This window comes from Corapipo altera, unplaced genomic scaffold (genome assembly GCF_003945725.1).
Source record: "Corapipo altera isolate COAL_440 unplaced genomic scaffold, ASM394572v1 104, whole genome shotgun sequence".
NCBI lineage: Eukaryota > Metazoa > Chordata > Aves > Passeriformes > Pipridae > Corapipo > Corapipo altera.
The window spans coordinates 5,383,510-5,403,687 of NW_020884920.1; the positions used below are offsets into that span (position 1 = coordinate 5,383,510).

A 20,178-nucleotide genomic window follows, 5' to 3' on the forward strand; every position below is an offset into this window, starting at 1 on the left:
ACCTTTAACTGCGAGGAACATTTAAGAGCCATTAATCCCTTCCTTGCTACAGGAAGCAGCAGAGATTCTCCCCAGGGTAAAATGCTCTGCCACACCCGAGGACCAAAGGCTTCCAGCAGGGAGAGCTTCCCAGAGAGGGAATATCAACAGCGGCCTCTGGGAACAAAGGAATGGCGCTGGACTCGGGAAGGGCTGGCTGAAAACATCCCCCCACCGTGCCCTGGGGTGAGGGCTGAGCTGTGTCGGAGCTGAGCACTCACAGGCTGAACACAAACCTCGGGAAAGGTGGGTGAGGGTCTTAGATGTGCTCAAGATGTGTCAAAACCCCCCCAAAATCCAACTAAACCCAGAGAAAATAAGCAAAAAACCCCCCTAATAATGCAGGTGGCAGTGTGGGATCTGCTTGTAGAGCATCCTAAGCATCTTACAGTGCCTCAAATCCTGGCTTCTGGAGTTTAGGATTTTTGCTTTTTTAGATCTTTGCTTTTCACTGCTTTAACTTTTCCAAGGGTGCTGGCAGCTTGGCTGGGAAGGGGGAAGCTGAGGTGGGTCTGGTTGGTCTGGGTGGGGTTAAACGTCCAACAGGAGGAATTCAGGGGGTTGTAGCACCAGGAATGCAGAGCTGTGTGTGAATAAATTCGGTGTGTCCTTGTGGGCACCGGGGTTTAACAGGTTCCTTGTGCCTGGGAACTCTGTGGGGCAGTTTTGCTCCAGCTGGAATGGGGGCAGGTAACTGTGCTCAAGAGAAAATGGATGTTTCAGCAGTAGTAGGATCAGTGTTTGCCTCTGGAGTGTTCCAAACACAGATATTTATCCTGCTACTGTAGAGAACTGCTTCCCAAATACTTCTGGAAAGGAAACAAAATTCCTTTTGCCTCCTCTGAGCCAGGAGGAAATATTTATTAATTTGGATTCCAACATGACTCAGTTACACGAACTGTCAAAACAACTGGTGGAGGAGCTTTACTGGAACTGTGGAGTCAACAAAAGCAAGACAGGAAAAATGTAAGAGATGAAAAATCATCCTTAACCACATTTGGAAAAGCATTTATACATCCTATCAAAGGTGCTAATGCTCCCACAGTGATCACATGATGTTTTCAGAAATGCTATTTATTCAATCTCGCTGCTCAGCATGAAATAAGAACAATCTCTGCCTGGATTCTTTGTCCTGGAGGCTTTGTGGTTCCTCACTGTGTGTTATTACTTGTGTTTCTACAGTTTGAGGCCTTGGTAGTTCACTTCCAGGGTGGTATCCTCACTCTCCCAGGCACCTCCTGGGATTTGCAGTCAAACACAAGAGGTTACATGCCCAAAATTCAATCTGAAGATGACTAAGCAATTAGTCATTCCATTGTTACATGCACTTCTTTCTCTCCTGTGCCTGTAAGAGCAGAGCCTGGATGATTTAGGGCACAAACAAAAGCCCCAAGCAGCAGAAAGACAAATAAATATATTTATACAATTGGGTTTATTCAGCCTAAAAGAAATGCTCAGAGGGGGGTGCATTTCACTGGACTGTTTTTGGAAGGTGTAATAATTTCAGTTCCCCATTTGTACCACAAAAAACCCCCAAAATTGCTAAAAAGAACAGGGTTTGCTGTTGATTGCATCTTGATTTTTTTAACCACGGGAAAACTGCTGCAACCGTGAACTTTCCATTTCATTATTATATAAAAAGTGTACAAAAGGCTGTTATAAAAACATTTTGTCCCAGACTGTGAGACAGTCTGATACTGCTCCTAAAAATGCCAAATATAATCTGATGGCATTAATTTACATAATACTTCAACCTGTAACTTACTGAAAGGACTGTACCTGGTAGTTATTCCAAAGCCTCACGGGCTTGTGTTTCTTTTGGAATAATTCCCTCAGTTTAACCAGCTCCCCCTTTCCCTAAAAAGCCACAATTGCTCAACTTCTCTGTGAGCCTTTTGAGCACCTCCTGGCACAGTTCAGTACTTGTGGAGCCCTTGTGCCCCAGGCCCCAGGGAGGGGCTCTGCAGCTCACTGGGGGTCACGTCGTAGCCCAACTTCTTCAGGTCCTTGGTCATGATGTTGAAGGAAATGGTCACAAAGCCTTGGGATCTCACCCTCGTCACTGCAAGAGAGATGACGGGAATAAATCCAGTCAAAGGAGGCTTTTCAATGGCTGTTGAGCTCAGATATCCAAGGAGGATCGTTCTCAGCTGCTTTTCCCACCCCAAGATGGGCAGCCAAGCTTAAGCCAGGACTCACCTTCTCGTCCCTCTCCCTGTGCCACAACTTTGGGGTCAGTAAACTCCGGGCGTCTCCCTGTGAGCCAACTTGGAGAAGAACACAGAAAATAACAAACTGGGTTGTTGAGATTGATCCAGTTCATTCCATGCATGCCAAAAACACACAGAGGGGTTGATTAGACTCCCAGCTTTGGTTTGCAGTAGAGTTTGGAAGCTTGATTCACTTTATTATCTACTTTGATCAAAGTTAAATTTTGTCTCTCTAAGGAAAAAAAACACCAAACCCAAAACTAATTTCATGCACATGATGGTGAATCCAGGTTATTTCTGGGATAAACAGAATCCTCCTGTGGCAAAGGAATTGTTGGAACTGATTCACTCTTGATCACCCAGAGAACCAGAGAGGCTTGGACACTTTGAATACATAGAAAAATAGACAAATTAGTGTAGGGCCTACAAAAGGGGAATCAGAACGAGAAGAAATCAGCTGAATCCTGACAATATTGTGCAAGGGAAAAACCTCAATACCCTCAGTTGCTGTGTACAGACTGCTCTTGGAAGGATGTGTGTGTGAACAAGATAAAGGTTACAGCAAATGCATTCCAGATGGGAGAAAAGGTAGAATGGGAATTGTTTTTCCATGTTGTTTTCCAGGCTGCTCTTAATGGAGCTGTGCTTCAAAAGAATACCCTAAAAAGATTTAGGTAGTAAGTTCAGTACAGTAAACAGGTAGTTAACGTGTTTTCAGAAAGCTTTTCAAAATACTTAAGACAGCTAAAAATGTGATTTTACCTACAAACCACAAAACTACCTGGTTATGGTACAGAATATTCACGTCTGCACCAGTGATTTGCTGGACATGCCTTTGTGACTGAGGGCAAGAAGGGCTTTAAAAACATAAAGTCATTAATTATTACCTTGTAAACTGCTGCAGCCTTGATGTGGACTCTGGAACAAACATAGCAATGGTTCTTCTGTGCCTGAAGCAAAGAGACCCAGAGAACTTCAGAAATGCAGCAAACAGCAAGGGGTTTTATATTTATAAAGGCACCAGAATTTCAGACACATCAGAACACTGAACATCTCGAGGTGGGATACCTTTCCTTCCAAGAAGGAAGGGTTTGTTTGCATAGGAACAGTGTACATTCCTCCATTTCCAGAGGTGGGAATGAAAGCTTACTGAGTGCTGAGAGTGATGGGGAGAGGCAATTTACTGTGCTTCATATCTGGGCTTTTTACAGGCCAGTTTTGGCTTTACAGCTATTCACAGGACTAACAAAAATTATTTGATGATCAGGGGCTTCTAAAAAATCCAAGCCCTTTGCACCATAAGGACAAGGTGTGACGAGGAGACACGGGAGCATTTTTGCTTCTGAAATAACAGAGTAACTGGGACAAAAATCTGTTTCAGTCCTGAAAGACAGGTTGTCACTCACCTTCCAGGTGTGAAGGGCACGTGAACAGCTCCATAACCTCTGACCACGTCGTGTCCAAAGAAGTCAGGCCCGTAAACACTCAGCACAATCTGTGGCCCTGCAAGGAAAGGGGGTGTGAGAGGGGGACTGGTCTGGGGGCTGGAAATCCCCCCCCAGCACTCACAGCCAAAAGGGTTGGTGCTCTTGAAGGTGATGTCGATGGGGAAGTTCCACACGAGCGTGGTGGGCGAGACGTCGCTCTTGGAGGTGATCTGGGAGATTCCCTCCTCCAGACCCTGCGGGGGGAAGGTGGAGTCAGCTGGGGGCTGAGGGGGGCCTGGCAGCCCCCAGGATGGGAGTCTGGGGGGCACAGTGGGGCTGTACCGCGGTGGGAACCCAGTCCTGGCCGTAGACGAAGCAGAACTTGCAGTAGAGGTCGTCAAATCCAGGGAACTGTGGGAGAGAGGGGGAATGTCAGTGGGAATTTCTGGGGTGAGGGTCTGCCCAAGGAACAGTGCTGAGGGCAGAGCTGAGGGCAGCCAGGGCTTGGGGGGGCTGAGACCAGGCAGGGTTAGGAGGGGCTGAGGACAGACCTGGTTTGGGGGAGCTGAGACTGGGATGGGTCAAGGGGCTGAGGCCAGGCAGGCTCAGAGGGGCTGAGACTGGGCTGGTTTAGGGGGGTGCTGAGGCTGGGCTGGGTTCAGGGGGCTGAGGACAGGCTCGGTCAGGGGGGGTTGAGACTGGGATGGGTTCAGGGGCCGAGGCCGGGCTGGTCAGGGGGACTTAGGACTGGCTGGGTTTGGGGGGGCTGAGGCCGGGCAGACTTAGACGGGCTGAGGTTGAGCTGAGTTAGGAACGGCTGAGACTGAGCTGAGTTAGGGGGTGTTATAACCAGAGTGGGTTCGGCTGGGTTGGGGAGGCGGCTGAAGCCGAGCAGGGTCCAGGGGCAGAGTCTCATCCCGCCGGGCGGACACGGGACCGAGGACCTGGGTCCGCGCTGCCGGTGCCGGGGCCCTGTCCCGCATCCCAGGGGTGTCCCTGGTGTGTCACCCACCTGCCCGCTCTCGATCTCCCCGCTCACGGCCAGCAGGAACACGCTGGGCGCCGCCATGGCGGCCGCGCCCGTTGCCATGGGGACGGACGGGGCGGCGCGGCGGACACGCTTCCCCCGCGCCCCGCTTCGCTTCGCGGGGCTCCCGCTCCCCGAAACCGCCCCAAAACCGCCCCAAAACGCGGCCTGACCACCCCCGGGACAGCCCTGTGTCACTCCGGACAGCCCCGCTGCCCTCAGCACGGCCGGCCCGCAGCCCCTCATCCCTTGGCCGCCCTGCCGCCCACTCCCCCTTTATCCTCGCACCGCCCCAACATTTAGAATTCCTGGCGTTATTTTTTATTTAATATCAACGTCTGTTGATATTTTTTATTCAATATCAATGTCTGTATCAGTGCCAGCCTTCCCAGCAGCTGGTCCCAAGCCTGTCAGACTCCAAGGAGTGCTTGGACAATGCTCTCAGGGTCATGGTGGGATTTTGGGATATCCTGTGCAGGGCCAGGATTGGACTCGATGATCCTTGTGGGTTCCTTCCAGCTCAGGGTATTCCATGATTCCGTGGTGTCGAGGCCATGGCCACTAGATGATGCTGCTGGCCGAGCCGAAGCAGCTCTGGCTCCTGGGCGAGGGCCAGAGCCACGAGGTGTTTCCAGGGAGGAAAAGTGGGAATAGTGATGAATTTTGTGGTCTCCGGAGGGTCACCCTATGAGCCAAGCTGATGAGGAGAGGGGGAGGCCAGTGGGGCTGTTAGTGTCCACAGCATGGTGATTATTCCTTATGGATATAAGGATAAACGCCTCTGTAATTCTGGGGTCTGAACGCGGCTGCCACGCTGCGGGAGGGAAGGGGAGGAAACGGGATGGGGTTGGTTTAATGAGAACACACTAATTAAAAGGACGGAGGTGAGTTTAGTGTGTAAACAAGGTGGACGAATGCGCCGAGACTTTGCAGAGCTGGAACTGCCAAAATCTGCTGCCCAGAACTTCTTTTTTCCCTGCAGGGACCACAACGTGACAGTGCTGGGCTGGTGACATGGCGGTGTTGGCTTGGTGATGTGACAATGCTGGCCCTTTGGGACCGTGGTCGTGCCACTGCTCCTGCCAGGAAGCTTTGCTGCCCACACGCACGTCAGCGCCACGGAGACTCACCAGCCCGGCCACCATCTGCTGCAGTTCATCCCTTCTCCTCCTTTCTCCATCCCACACCACGTTCCCCTCGCTGTGAGGAATTTGTGGGGCATTTGGTTGCTGCCAGACCCTCTGGGGAAGGACGGGAGGAAAGAAGGAAGCCCTGACTCGGCGCCTGTTTGGGTTTCCTGCTGTAGCCAGTCAGAGCCCTTTCACGGATGGGCTAAGCAGAGATTTATGGCCTCAGTCCTTGTCCTCGTCCACTGTCTCCTTTTTCCCTCCCTTTGGCATACTGGTGGAGGTGGTTGTGCTGCTTTGGCTCCCTGCGGTGCCACACCATGGGCTGTTCATTGCAGCCTTTCCCTAAGGAAAGGCACCAAGACACCCTTTTCTGCTGAAAGGGCTGGTGTGGATAAATACTGATGGCCCTGCCCATGGCAGTGGGTGAATGAGATGGTTTTTAAGGTCCTTTCCAATCCAAACCACTCTGGGATTCTATATTCGACTGAAAGTAAACTACCATTACATTTCATGCTGAAAAATACCTTCCATGTTCCATTAAATGTATTCTCTGTCAGTATCTGTCTCAACTCGATTTTTCAGGCCAAACAAATTTGGCCAAGAGAAGAATGGGAGAGAAAAGAAGGAGGGATGGGAGGGAATGCCTGAAATTTTATCCTTTCTCCCCTGCCCTTCAGAAATGCTTCAGAGAAAATAATTCATTTGAACTGAAAATTATCAGGGGGGGGAAATAAAGCAGTTTTGGAGCAGCTGTCTGGAGCAGTTAGTGAGGCTGTTTAATTAACACTGCACTTGGCTACCAGCTACCTTGGAGCTTGCTAAGAGCCAATTTAAGGAATTTTTTTGTTGCCTGGCAAGTGATATACAGGTGCTGGAGGAATTCTATCAGCACTGGGAGACCTTCCCCACGACAGAGAGACAGCAGGAGGCTTTTTCAGCAGCCGTGAGTCATCTGTACCTGCCTCTGGAAGGGCTCTGTCCCCTACCAGCCATAACAAGACCTTTTAGTTTTTCCTCCCTTGCACGCCAGCCTTGTTCTAATTGGCTGCACTTTTAATCTTTGTGAGCAGAACGAAATCCCAAGCAAGGAAGTGTTTTTATCCTGCTGGAAAACTTAATCAGTGATCCATCAGAGAGTTTTGTTTCCAAGCACAATGAAAGCCTGTGGATCATGGCGAGTCCACGGGTGTTATTTAACGAGGCTGCTGCTTCTCTTGGCCACCTAAAACATTCACCTCCTCTCCTGGACTTGTCCTGATCCTGTGATTTGTGATGAGATTAACGGGAAGCCTCACAGGGAGGAAGGACCAGTGTGCCTGGTGATCACTGACTTGTCATCTCTCGCAGGTGCTGTGCCCGGGTTGGATCCCAGCTCCAGAAGAACCATTCCTGGTGTCCCTTTAGCACTGACTCCCCCGCCAAAGGCATGTCAGAAGCTGAGGGATTTATGTTTTCTTCACTCCCAGAAAGAGCCAGGGGTTGGAAAAATCCAAACTGCTTGGAGCTCTATCACTGAGAGCTTCTGAATCAAGCTCTGTACCATGAGCTGAACAGGCTGCCTGGCTCTGGGTCCATTGGCTCCCAGAGAACTCTTGGAGTGTCTGCGTGCCCTCAATTCCCCAGGGATTGCCTCCACGCTTATGTGAGTGGGAATTGAGCCCTGCGGAATGAGAGAGCAACGGCGGGCTCCCCTTCTCCTGGGAAAAGCTGCCAGGTAGCTGGGACAGGGATACCTGGGGGCTGGATCTCCTGCTGTGCCCATCACCCTGGCTCTGGACTCCTGCAGTGTAACTGCAGCAGCAGCAGCAGATCCCTGTGCTGCTGCCTGGGAAAGGGAGTGGATGGACATCCAGTGCTGCTGGAAGGTAGCAGGAAGCAGGTACTTTGTCTCCCTTACCTGTTCAACTCTGATTACAGCAGCCTCGGGGCTGATCCATCGCTGCCAACAGGAGCTCGGGGAAGGTGGGAGAGACACAAACAACAATACAGTGGCACGGCAAACAGAAGTTTATTTTTAATCCCAAATATTTATGATCAACACCTGCTAAATGGCCAGTGAAATACATTTTATGGCATCATTTATCTGCAATAAACCGGTTTTATTTTTAGACTGTTTGCACAACGTTGACTCATCCCTGCCTGTGCCTTCTCCCTGAGAGGAGTCTGCAGGGAGCTTCCCTGCCTTTTGCTCCTGCACTCGGAGCTTTTCCCTCTTGCTGCTCAGATCAAATGGCGTGGAAGGAAGGGGATATTCCTGCTCTAATTCTTGCTGAATACATCCACCTGGAGGTTTAGTTAGGTGGGAAGGTACCTGGGTGAAGACAGGTGTGTTACGTGTCTAAATCATGGAGTGGTTTGGGTTGGAAGGGACTTAAAGCGCCTCTCATTTCACCCCCTGCCATGGGCAGGGACACCTTCCACCAGACCAGGTTGCTCTAAGCCCTGTCCAACCTGGCCTTGAGCACTTCCAGGGATGGTCCAGCTCTGATCCCCATGTCCAGCCCTGTGCCAGGCAGGGCCCTGCTGGGTACGGGAGATGTCGCTGCCGTGCGAAGTGCCTGGTCTTCCACAAAGAATTAATTTGACTGGAACTTGTTATCATTGGTGAGATTTTTATTTTGGTTAATGAGCAAAATTAATTAGTAGCTTGGTCTGAGCCAGTTGGAATAAATTGACAAGTAGGCAGGAAAGGGGAAGAGGAGCTGTTTCCCAGCAGGGTCACTGGATTTGATAAGAGCATGAGGAATAACCAAGCTCTGGGGAAAAGAGGGGAAAGGGCATGAAGTCATCCTGTTTATCAGCTGCCCACTCTGGTGGTGACTGCATTTTTTAGGGATAACTCAGGTGGGAGAGCTGTTCTCTGTGCATCTGACAAACCTTGGGGACGTCTCCACGGGCAGCTTATGCCTCTGTGTGGGGAAAAGTGGAATCAACAGTAAGCTGCTCCAGGGGATTTCAATCAAATATTCAAATAATTAATCTGGTTTCTTCCCTGTGGTGTGACAAAATGAGAGCTGTTAGCATTTTCTCCCTTTCATCATTAACAGATTTATTTCCTCACTGGATAGTCCAGTGGCCACAGCTGGAAAGAACAACCCAACCCTGATGTACAAGTGAGTCACACAAGTCCTGGCATGAGGGACAGCCTAAGGTGGGGATGAAACCCTCCTGGTGACATCTCTGTGTGCATCAGTGTCAAACCAGGGCATCATGGAATAGAATCAGAATATCTCGAGTCAGAAGTGACCTACAGGGATCATCAAGTGGTGCCAAAACCCATGGAGTGCATCAGTGCCACTGCATATCCCTCATTCCAGAGAAAACCCTCTGCACCCTCCCAGCCTCCCAGTGGAGCTGACCCCATGGAAAAGGCTAAAACCCATCGTGAGAGAGGCAGAGCTTCCTAAGGCAACACCATTTTGCTGGAAGAGGACAGAGCACCCACCTGGCGTGAGCTGGAGTTATTCCAGGGGCACGGCGGGGTTCCAGCACAGAGACATGTTGAGCTGCTTAAAAACCAAGGAGTGACAAAGATTTCCCCTCAGCCCACGCTGTGGCTCTGTCAGGCTTTGCTAAAATTCCTAATTAAGTGCCCCTGTCTGGAAGATGAGTGGCCTCAGCCGTTAAAACACAGCCACAGCATTGAAAGCTTAAAAGGGGGAAGTTTAATGGATAAAGTCAATTTAATTATTTATCCTAAGAAAGCTTGTACAAATATCAAATGCTTATTAGCATTCATGCAACCTGTCTGATATCACAGCACAGACAGATTAAGGGTTGGGGCTAATTTGGAGTCACGTTTGGTTGTTGGTGATTTTTAAGGCTTTTTTTTTTTTCTCCCCAGCACAACAAAGAGAATTTCAGATCGAGATTTACCCTTGAAGCAGAGCCCCTGTGAAGGCTCTTTGTGATGGTTTCCTCTGTCCCTTCCTCGCTGTGGTGGTTTTTAATCCCTGTTTGATCCCCACTCCTTGAGGCGGCTCCGAGCGAGCCCAGATGGACTCGGCGCCCATCCCTGCGGGCTGTGGGTTTGCTGGAATGGAGAGTGGTGGGGCAGAGTCTGGTTGATAAATGGACATGACTAAATTGTCATTAAAAATGCAAAATAGGCATCGATCCAATTAAATAATCATGACTTGCATTTGCCCGGTGCTTTTCACTTCCGACCTTAAGCAAGGCTTGCAGAGAGCCCGGGGGAAATTGCTTAATGCTGCAGAGATTTAATCAGCAGGAAAATTAACTCTGGGTGATGTTAAATGGGTTCTCTGTGCTGGTCGTGGCCAGGTCTGGGCTGAGGACGCAGCTCTTGGGGTTTTGCACCTGGATGTCCAGGTGAGTGTCCCCAAAAAGATGTCAGGGAGCATTTCGTGGTCACTGTCTGCTCTTAGAACGTTCGGTTGGAGCTTGGTTCTCCCCACACTGCCAGAATGTTCCTGCAGGCTCATGGATGGAGTAGTTTTGGGTCCTGCTGAGCTTTGTGGGGTTTGGGAATGTGTGGTTTTGCCAGAAGGCACAGGACTTGGTGTGAGCCTGGGCAGAGCCAGGACCAGTGGCCACAGGAGCAAATGTGCCAGCTCATTCCTGACACGCTGCCGTGGCCTCAAGCCCTTCCAGCTTGGTCTACAACCACCTCTCCATCACCAAGATCAGTCTCCAGCCCTGTGGTGAGAGGCTTTTCCTCCAGCTCTGTGGCACCACAAAGAGAATTGAGGCACTGGGGACATTTCCTTTCCCAGCAAAGCTAAATAATCCCAGCAAGAAATAACACCCTGAGTGTCCCTCCTCTGCCCAGGGACACACTGGGGCATCCCACACACCTCCAGGCATCATTCAGGAGGATTCACCTTCCCTCCTTCCTCTCTGCTCCTTAAACTGCAACAAAAGGAACTGTTAATAATGACTTTTATGGCTCTTTCCTGGAATTCCTCACCATCCCACTGAGACAGAATCATTATTTACAATAATCCTAAACGACTCCTAATTACAGCATCGCAGGTGCTCAGAGGCACAAGGCTGGATTAACATATGGAGGCTCCTGTGTAAGCTGAGGGATCCCCTGATGGGGAGGTGGGAGCAGCCCCAAACACCAGCAGGGGTGGTCCAGACTGGAGTCTGCAGCCCCAGTGGCCACGTTGAGGCAGGAGGTTTTAGGGAATGCCGAGCTCTGGGAGCGGGACGGAGACCTCGGGCATCCCTGCGGCACAAAGTCAGGCCATGCTTCCAGTTTATACAGTTTAATACATGTGAAACAAGATACATTTCCTTTTGAGTAATGAATGCATAAATAACAGAAGATATATGTGAATGCATAAATATGAGGCGGCACGGAACGAACCAAACGAAAACCACCGGTTTCATTTATCCCCCCCCCCCCCGGATGTCTGTGCCCTGACCTGCTGGCACATCCTCGCCACGGACTCGCTCATTCCTGCTCTTCTTTCCTGTCAGCTTCCCTTGGTGAAGCTGTGCCATGGGGAGAGGGCCTGGATGAGGGGTGGGCAAGGGGCAGGGACCGGAAGCTAAAATAGAAAAATCAACCCCAAAACTGCAAAAAAGCCCCGAAAGTGGTGTTAACAGTGACCTGGATTCCTCTAAAGGCTTCTCAGTCGGCGTTGGAAGGGCCTTGGGAAGGGGATGTGTCCAGGTGTGGGTGCAGGGATGAGGAGGGAAGACTGACAGGGAGTGCAAACAGGGGGGTCACAGCTGCCCCCAGGCTTGGATTGAAATTGTTCTGCCACAAGGACAAATCATCACCTTAAATGCTCACAAAGAACTCACCTAAGACAGTTCTTTACACCTTTACATACTGTATCAATAATTTACTCAGAACTGCAGTAAACAAAATACATTTCATAAATAATTTACTATTTATTTGTTTTGGTTTTTATTTTTTTAATCACTCTGTAAGTTTAACTTCTTTTGTTTTTTTTTCATAGTTTTTTTCCTCTGCGACACAAGAAACCGTGTTTGTGCACGTCAGTTCAGATTATTGCGACGTTTAACCTGAATTTCAGTTAAAAAAAAAAAAAGGGAGGGGGGGAAAAAAGCAACAGGACAGTTGGACACACGAGAAGAATGAATAACTTATTATTGCACTGGCTACAATTCAGTAGTGATTTGGTTTTTTTTGTCTGTAGTTAGGACAACCTCTAAAGTACAAAAGAAAAATGAGCGAGACGTCGATAAGCATCAGCTGTGAGAAGAAGCTGGTGGGATGATGGTGGAGGGGAGGAGGAGAGGAAAGAGAGGGAAGCGAAGAAAGAGGAGAAACATTTGGAAAACGAGTGGCTGGAATAATTAATTCCACAGAAAACCCAAGGAAACACCACTCAGTTGCAGAGTCACATGTAATGCAAAAAAACCAGTATCTCTGTTTCTCTATAAAAATATGTGCATTATGAAGACAGAGTTTTTGTGGGTCTAATTTTTTTTTTGTCTTTTTTTTTTTTCCCCTTTGTTTTGTATCTCACAAATACATAATTTCTATTTATATAACTGCTGATATACAGACAATGTACAGCTCTCAGCTCCCCGGGCACTCCCCGCGTAATGTGACAGCTCCAAAAGGTGCCTCAGTAAAAGTTGAGCATCTTTAAAAAAACCCAAAAAACAAAAACCCAAACCCAACAAAACAACAAAACCCCCAAGAGAATCCTCCAAATCCCAACGGCCGCCACCTCGGACCCGAATCAATGTGACCGAGGCCGTGGAGGTGGGGTGGAGGTGGGGTGGGAGGGACGAAGCGACCCCCCTGCAGCGACTCCACCTTCCCTTTAGAAAAGAAACCCCCAAACCTCTCTGCAAATCCCCTCCCCAAACCCCATCCCCCTTTCCTCCAGCCGTTTGTTTGGTTTCTCTTTTCATTTTTCTCTCTGTGTGTGTGTGTGTGTGTGTGTGGATTTTTTTTGCAAACTTCCGAACCAGTGACTGCGCCGGAGAGGGAAAACCCCGCTGAGCAGCCGCCCGCAACCCCGCGGCCGCTCGGTGCCCACTGCGGAACCCCCACGTTGGTGTCAAGCCCTTGAGACCCCCCCCTTTCCCCCCTCCCAGACAGCTATACTGGGTCATCCACGTCTTCTTCTGTGGCAACAGTCACGGGGGCCAAGTCCTGCTTCCGGAGGGGGCTCTTGGCGATGCCCAGCAGCTCTTTGCTTTTCTCGCCGTTGCTCCGCTGAGTCTTTAAGTGATCCGGCTTTTTCAGTTCGGGGTCCGGCCGCGAGTCCGGCGTGGACTGCCCGCTGTCCAGGAGATCCGAGAGGCTGCTCAGGGAGCCGCCGTCCAACTGCTCAAAGGAGAAGTTGGGGATGGTGAGGTGCTCCCCCCGGCACTGGGGCTGGCCCCGGCGCTCCGCTTTGGAGCCTGGCTCCCCGGGCTGGCTCTCCGCGAGCTCCAGGGATTCTCTGTAGGCCGGGAACTCGCAGGATGGGGTCCTTCTCCTCAGCATGCTGTTCTCAGAGGGCTTGGCGCGCGGGGCCGCCCCGCCATCGTCCTCCATGGGAGGATCTATAGAAATGCAGGGCGGGCTCATCTTCTTCTTCCTCCGGGCGCCATGGATGTAGTCGGACTCCACCTGGACATGGGCAGGGGGCCGCTGCTTTTCCTCGGCGGGGTCCTGGAAGCCGCAGTCCCGGTCGCCGAGGGAGGGGCAGATCTCGATGGAGTGCCGCCGCTGCTCGTCGGCCCAGCTGGGCTTGCTGAGGAAGCCCTTGGTGTCGGTGCTGTAGAACTTCTTCAAGTCCTTCTCCCTGCGGCCGCTGGAGAGGCTGCTTGTGCTGCAGTTCTTGAGGGGCACCGGGGACGGGGCCGGGGAGATGAAGGGCGAGGCGGAGCGGCTCCCGGGCTCCGAGTGCTCCTCTGCCCAGTCTTTGGCCGAGCTGTTGATGTGCCGAACCTCCTCGTCCGCCAGGTCGGAGGGCTCGCCGGGGCAGCCCTCGGGGCTGGCAGGGCTGGGCGGCCGGCTGGGAATGCCGCGCTGGCCGCAGGGGTGCTTCCGAGGCAGGGGGCTGGGAGGGTGGTGGGGAGAGCCCGGAGGGGTGGCCGGTAGGGAGGCGGCTGTGGAATGCAGGGGGCTGGGGCTGAGGGTGCTCTGGGGCTGCTTTGCTGATGGAGGTGTCTCTCCAGGATCGGCTTGCAGGTTGTCCGCGCGGTCCGGAGTCTGTCCATCCACCGACTCCATTCGAAGGGCCTCCTGGAAGGGGAAGAGAGAGTGGGGAGAGAGCCTGGGGATCTGCTGGGGCAGCAGCACTTCCAGTGGTGAAACACAGAATGATGGAATCACAGAATGGTCTGGGTTGGAGGGGACCTTTGAGATCATCTGCCACGGGCAGGGACACCTCCCACTAGCCCAGGTTGCTCCAAGCCCCATCCAACCTGGCCTTGGACATTCCCAGGGATGGGGAGTCCATGGCACGTGGCAGAACAGTTGGTCGGTCTAACACACCTCGTACCACCCCACTGTGCCAACCCCATCAGACCTTCCTCTATGAGAGGATAAACCTTTCCTGGCAAGGGCCTACGTGTGCAGGGCTGGGATCTGCCAGGCCTTGGTCTTGCTCTAGTCTCAAATCCTGAGTCAGCACAACCCAGCACAGTGACCCGGTGTAGGGCTGCCTGGAGGCTTCTCACAGCACTGGCAAAATGGAATTGGGCACCTTCTCCCCTTGCTTGAGCCCTTCCTTCCTAGAATAGCACATCCACAGAGATCAAAGCAAGTAAAAAGGGCCTTCCCCTGTGTGCCACTTGCTGAGACTGGAGTACATTAAAATTCATGGCACAGAAACGCTTCGTTCTAAAATGAGAACTCTGCTCTTAGCTCCAAGAAAAGAAACGTGAGAGGGGACTGGAGAAGAGGGGAAGGAGCCAGGTGACTCCAAAGGATTTACCTCTGCAGGCTCTTGGCCTCTCACCTGCCTGCACAGCAGCTTGCTGAGGACAGGAGACCGAGGTGTGACGCTGGGGGGAAGGACCTTCCAGCGGTGCCGGCCCTCGTGGCTGGGGGAGCAGACAGACAGCTGGAGGGACTCCACTGGGACTCTGAGAGAGGAACATGTGCCCACGGGCTGGGAGCGGATGGAGGTGATGGATCCTGGGACAGAGAGAGAGAGAGAAGGAGAGTAGTCACTGCTTGGGTGGGAGATGGAAAGCTTTGAGGCAGAACCGGGGCCCACAGGCTGCAGGAGGGAAAAGGAAAAGCCTGCTGGGCCTGGCTGAAATCCCAAACCTCAGCATAAGCCTTGGGCAGTGCCAGGATTAAAAACCAGGTGTCCCTTGTCCTGTCTCCTGCTTTGAACACTCAGGGATGGCAGGAGGTTACACATGGAGGAGTCTCTGCCATTCCACAGCATTCCATGGGGTTCTGCCTGCTCTGGGATATCCTGTTACAGACTTTAAACTCACAGCCTCTATTTTCTGTTTCAAGTAACAGGAACCTTCTCCTGCAGCTGCCACAACACTCAGGGTGTCCACCAGGACCACGTGGCAGCAAAGGAAAGGCAGGAAGTGGGGTTGCATTTGGAACCCTGACATTGCTGGTTTCCTGGTGGCACTGATTTGGGTGGATTGGTTATCCATCTGTTTGGAGAATGTGGATTTGGGAGGTCTGGTGGCTCTGCTGGATAGTCAGGACACCTGGGTTGTCTTTGCAGTGCTGCCAGGGATGGGCTTCAACCTCACAGTGCTCTGCCACGTGGAGACAGGAGCAGCACTTCCCACCTACAGCCCTGGAGAGGCAGTGGGAGCCCTGCCATGGAATGAGGGGCAGCACTGATCTGTTCTCTCTGTGACCAGGGACAGGACCTGAGGGAACAGCTGGAGTTGTGTCAGGGCAGGTTTAGGTTGGATATTAGGGAAAGGTTCTTCCCCCAGAGGGTGGTCAGGCACTGAACAGGCTCCCCAGGGCAGTGGGCAGCAGTTGGACTGGGTGACCCTTGTGGATTCCAGCTCAGGGAATTTTAGGATTCTATGACTTCTCTGGGAGCAGACACCCCTGGCAGACACAGGGCAGCTTTCCCATTCACCACAGCCCAACCATCACCAGCAGCCCACGAGGCACAGCCTGGCTGAACATGGGCTGATCAGCAACTTGGAACCTGCTCCAAGTGCTCTGACAATCCCTGAGCTCATGTTGCAGGCTGGAATCACTCTCTTCCTGAAGGCTCCCAGGCCCCTGGCTGGGTCTGAAGGCAATCCCTCCTCCCCAGCCCCTCTGTGGTGCTGCTTTACTGCATTTCTGTGCTGTTTGAAAGATCTCTTGCTTTTCTGTTCTTTCGGCTGCAGGATTTATTGTTCTCATTAGCCTGAAACCCAACATTTGTTCCCCCATTGCTGCTCCATGTTAAAAACACAGTTATCCATCACTTCAAGAGATCTCACCCAGAGGTCGAGAAACTTGAACCTCTGACAGAAAACATCCAGGCACATTTCAGTTGCATTTCACAGAGAGATTTGTTGTTGGGGAGAAAGAAAAGTTAGTGTTTAATCATTTTTCTTTTGGAGCTTTTCTCCAGAACTCCACAGAAAGAGCAGAGCAATGAAATTCCCACCCTACTTCTCCCTCATTCCTTTTTGGGCTCCCCTAGACCCAGAATTTCAGGCTGAGCCTGTGCTGTTCATCTGCTACTCCAGGCCTTATAAAATGCTTTTTATGATGCAGAAAAACTGTGTCATAAAATCTGTCACAAACATGGCCATAAAATCCAAACCCTCTGTTCTCCTCCCTGTCCTCAGTTGGAATTTCCTCCTGTTGGAAGCTTTCCATCGAGCTCTCATACAGGAAACCCAAACCCCCTCCAAACTGCAGGCTCAGGAACACCAAAGATCTCTGGAGCTGGATATTTTTTTCTCTTGTTTTTCTAGGAAACCAGGAAACTGTATCTAAACCCAAAATATCACAAGATCTGGTCATCTCACAGTATTTTCACTGTGTGGTCAGTGGAGTACTGGGAGATGATGAAATCCTGGACTGACCTGGGAAGCTCATGGAAGTACAAACACTAATGGGAGTGTCCACAGGCACAGTTTTACTTGCACATAATTTATGGGACTATGACTTGAAGAAGAATTTGGGCAGCTCAGGAGCAGCACAGCTTGGGGCGATGCTGGTTGGAAGCATCCACCACCAGGTAAAAAGTCATATCCCTGTCCTGTCCCTTGCCCAAGTGCTCTTGGAGAGAAATTTGGGAAACATCACAGAATTCTTGGCCACTTCTACCCACCCCTGCCAACACTGCAGCAGTTCTATACAGGTATAAATCCTGCTTTACACCCACTCCAGAGACGAAAACCAGCCCCAGGAGCCCAGCCATGAAACTCAACCGCTGTTTTCTTTCCTTAGTAAAGAATTTGCAGGTGAAATAATAATAAATACCGAGCAGAGAACATGAACTGGTGCCCAGAGAGTTTGAACAAATAGAGAGTTGTTTCACCCAAGGAAATCAGAGCAGGGTCTGCAAACCCCCCACTCATCCATCTGAGCAGTTCTTGCCTTTCAAACCACGCTGGATCAAAGGAACTGGGGCTGCTAAAAGTTCTTGGGAGCCACTCCAGGAGCACATGTGCTTTTAGGGAGGCAGATATTGAGTTTCATATCGATTTCCCCTTCAAACCAGCTCACACAACAAAAGAGATGGAGAGGCATTTTCAGGGAAATGCACTTGGATGCAGTGTGGGTAAGTGTCCCCTCAAAGGCTCTGTGCAGCCCGTGCTTCCTGGGTGGTGGGGGCTCTCTGTGAGATTGATTAGGAAGTACTGGAGAGTGGCTTCTAATCCTTATACTAATCCCAAATAAACTTCTGCAGCTCTGAACTTGATGTAGGGTCTTAAAAGACACTGCCCTGAGGCTGCAGAGTGCTTGGAACAATGGATGTGAGGAGCTCTGGCCGGAAGCAATTCCGACTCTGGCTTTTGTTCGGGTTGATGTTATTGATCCTTGGGCCGATCACTTCAGGAGGAATGTGCAGCTTGTTCCCTTTTCCTCGGATAACAGACTGTCCTCTGTGCCTCAGGCATTGCTTGGGAGCCCCACTTCTCCCCAGACACCCCACCCACCAGCTTTCTCCTGGGAAAATACAGGGATGTGATGAAAACATGGAATTATGGGAAACCACCCTCCTGCTGATGGTCACCAAATCAAAGCAAGCCCTGCTCAGGCCACCTTCAGCACGGGCTGGTTGCTTCCCATATAACCATCACATGTACCTGCTGCCCCATGGCTGGAATCATGGAATCATTTAGGTTGGGAAAGACCACTGAGTCCAACAATTAACCCAGCACTGCCATGTTACCACTAAACCATGTCCCCTAGTGCCACATCCGCGTGGTTTTTGAACACTCCCAGGGATGGTGACTCCACCACTGCCCTGGGCAGACTGTTCCAATGCCTGACCATGCTTTTGGTGAAGAACTTTTCCCTAATATCCAATGTAAACCTCCCCTGGCACAATCTGAGGCCATTTCCTCTCATCCTGTAGCTTGTTTCCTGGGAGCAGAGCCCGATCCCCCCGTGGTTCCCCTCTCCTGTCAGGGAGTTGTAGAGAGTAGGAAGGTCCCTCCCTGAGCCTCCTTTTCTCCAGCCTGAGCCCCCCCAGCTCCCTCAGCTGCTCCTTCCCCAGCTCTGCTGCCTTCCATGAACATGCTCCAGCCCCTCAATGTCTTTCTTGTGAGAAGTCCATAACTGGACACAGGATTTGAGCTGTGCCCAGCACACCTCATCCCTTCCCTAGTTCTGGTTTTGTCTAGGAAGGAGAAGGGAAGGGAAATCTAAACAAGCAGTACCTCTTTGGGTTTTGCAGGGATAGGTTTCCATCTCCACCTCGTGAAGGGGGAAAGGGGCTTTCGCTGGCATCACGGGCCGGAACATGTAGCTGTCGTTGGGCAGGGAATGCATCCGGGACACGGAGATCTTACGGACTGTCAGCAGGTTCTGGGACTCCTGGGGCCTCAGGGACGCTGAGCTGCCCTGTAAGGACACAGAGAAACGGGATCAATCTACAGTGAACTCCTTCCCATCTGCTTTGTGGTTCAAAACCTCCTGCAGGTGTTCCCCTTGACCAGCAGGACACCACAGGTACACTGTGCTGAGAGAAGAGCTCAGCCTGTGGCTGTGGTCAAGTGAGGCATCAGTGACCCTCCACTAAGTCAACTCTTGGACACCACAGAGAACAAGCAAAGCCCATCCATTAAACACATGAGAAACCCAGTGCTTATCACACCGTTCTGCTCTGACACTCCCAGGGATGCCTTCAGTCCGTCCTGGGGGTGATGTCCTTCTCAAAGCTCTGGGACAGAGGGGCCAAACCAGCTTCTGGAAATTCTTGTGTTATTTCCCCAAACCACACACACAGGCAGACATTTAAACACACACATCGACACCATGCAAACCCCGTGGGCTCCCTCCCACAGCGTGGAGCATTTTGGACACCACTGACCCCCAGAGGAGGCAGGGGGAAGGAGAAGACACTGTGGCAGTGAGTTATGGGGGTGTGGAGCCTGTCTGGGGGTAGCAAAGGCATTTTTCTTTGTTTGCTGTCACTGTGAAATGGGTCTGGTTGGAAATGCCTGGACAGAGCATCTCACAAACCTGAAATCTGAGCCCTCACTGCCTCTCCTGGGCACTTTGTCACCTCAGGCACCTCACAGCAAATCCATCCCGGGGTCTTAGGGAGCTTTAGGGACCCAAAAGATGCCTCTGTGGTGCTGATGGAGAAGCTGTGAGAGGTGATGCCATGACTTGGCCAAGTGCTGGGGGAGCTGGAGCCCCTGGAGCAGGACCTGCAGCCTGGCTCCCTCCTCTCAGTTCTGGTCCTAGACACATTCCCCTCACAACTGACCACATTATCTAAAATACAACTAATCACTCTGGTTTTCCTTTAACGTCAGCCTCCCAGTGACTGATTGAAAACATTTTCCCAGCTGCATGTCTTAAATTAAATGTATTTTGCTTTGCTCTGCTGGGCTGTTTTCCCTCTCTGCCAGCAAAACCTGGCCCTGAGATCCCTCAGGCTTTGAGGTCACCAAGGATCTGGTTAAATCCGTTTTTTTTTTGCCATATATTTCTGGTTAAAAAATTTCTTTCCTCGGCTCCCTAAAGACACACATCCCAAGATTAATTACTCAGTGCTTTTACCCTGTTGAGCTTGGCTGGGAAGCCGAGGGGGACCAGCAGGAGGGATTTACAGGTAGCTGGCACCCAGCACTGCCCGTGGCCGTGCCCAGGAGCCCTTAGGGTGCAAGCCAGGTCTCTGAGCTGATGAATTAACGCATCAGCAGCGTGGCTGTGCCAGTTGGCCCCTGGCCATCACAGCTAATAAGCTCCATCAGCACAGCAACACCTGAGCTGGAGGCAGGCG

The 20,178-nt window shown here is 51.4% G+C and overlaps 2 protein-coding genes and 1 long non-coding RNA gene across 5 annotated transcripts in view; 1 reads left to right on the top strand and 2 right to left on the bottom strand.

The window, feature by feature from the left end:
* Positions 1–6,092, top strand: LOC113953403. 3 transcript variants are annotated; one of them, XR_003529871.1, is made up of 3 exons: positions 1–285; positions 3,663–3,901; positions 5,686–6,092. It is a non-coding gene; the product is annotated as an uncharacterized LOC113953403 (long non-coding RNA). The 3 variants fall into 3 exon arrangements; XR_003529870.1 differs by lacking the exon at positions 1–285 and adding an exon at positions 3,200–3,308 and having other exon boundaries at positions 3,631–3,901; XR_003529869.1 differs by lacking the exon at positions 1–285 and adding an exon at positions 3,200–3,308.
* Positions 1,096–4,779, bottom strand: B9D1 (B9 domain containing 1). Its single transcript, XM_027656504.1, has 7 exons — positions 4,689–4,779; positions 4,019–4,087; positions 3,819–3,930; positions 3,656–3,752; positions 3,137–3,199; positions 2,239–2,306; positions 1,096–2,101 (listed from the first exon to the last, which is right to left on the bottom strand). The coding sequence occupies exons 1-7, from the start codon at positions 4,764–4,766 to the stop codon at positions 1,956–1,958; spliced, it is 633 nt and encodes a 210-aa protein (XP_027512305.1). The 5' UTR covers positions 4,767–4,779; the 3' UTR covers positions 1,096–1,955.
* A 6,663-nt stretch (positions 6,093–12,755) lies between the features above and the next one.
* The window catches only part of CACNA1H (calcium voltage-gated channel subunit alpha1 H), a 133,308-nt gene continuing 125,885 nt past the window's right edge, over positions 12,756–20,178 (bottom strand). The window contains exons 32-34 of the mRNA XM_027656503.1: positions 18,605–18,788; positions 14,740–14,918; positions 12,756–14,021 (exon numbers count right to left, since the gene is read on the bottom strand). Of these exons, the coding sequence (XP_027512304.1) occupies positions 12,888–14,021; positions 14,740–14,918; positions 18,605–18,788 (1,497 nt within the window). The 3' untranslated portion in view covers positions 12,756–12,887. The remainder of the gene's footprint in view (positions 14,022–14,739; positions 14,919–18,604; positions 18,789–20,178) is intronic.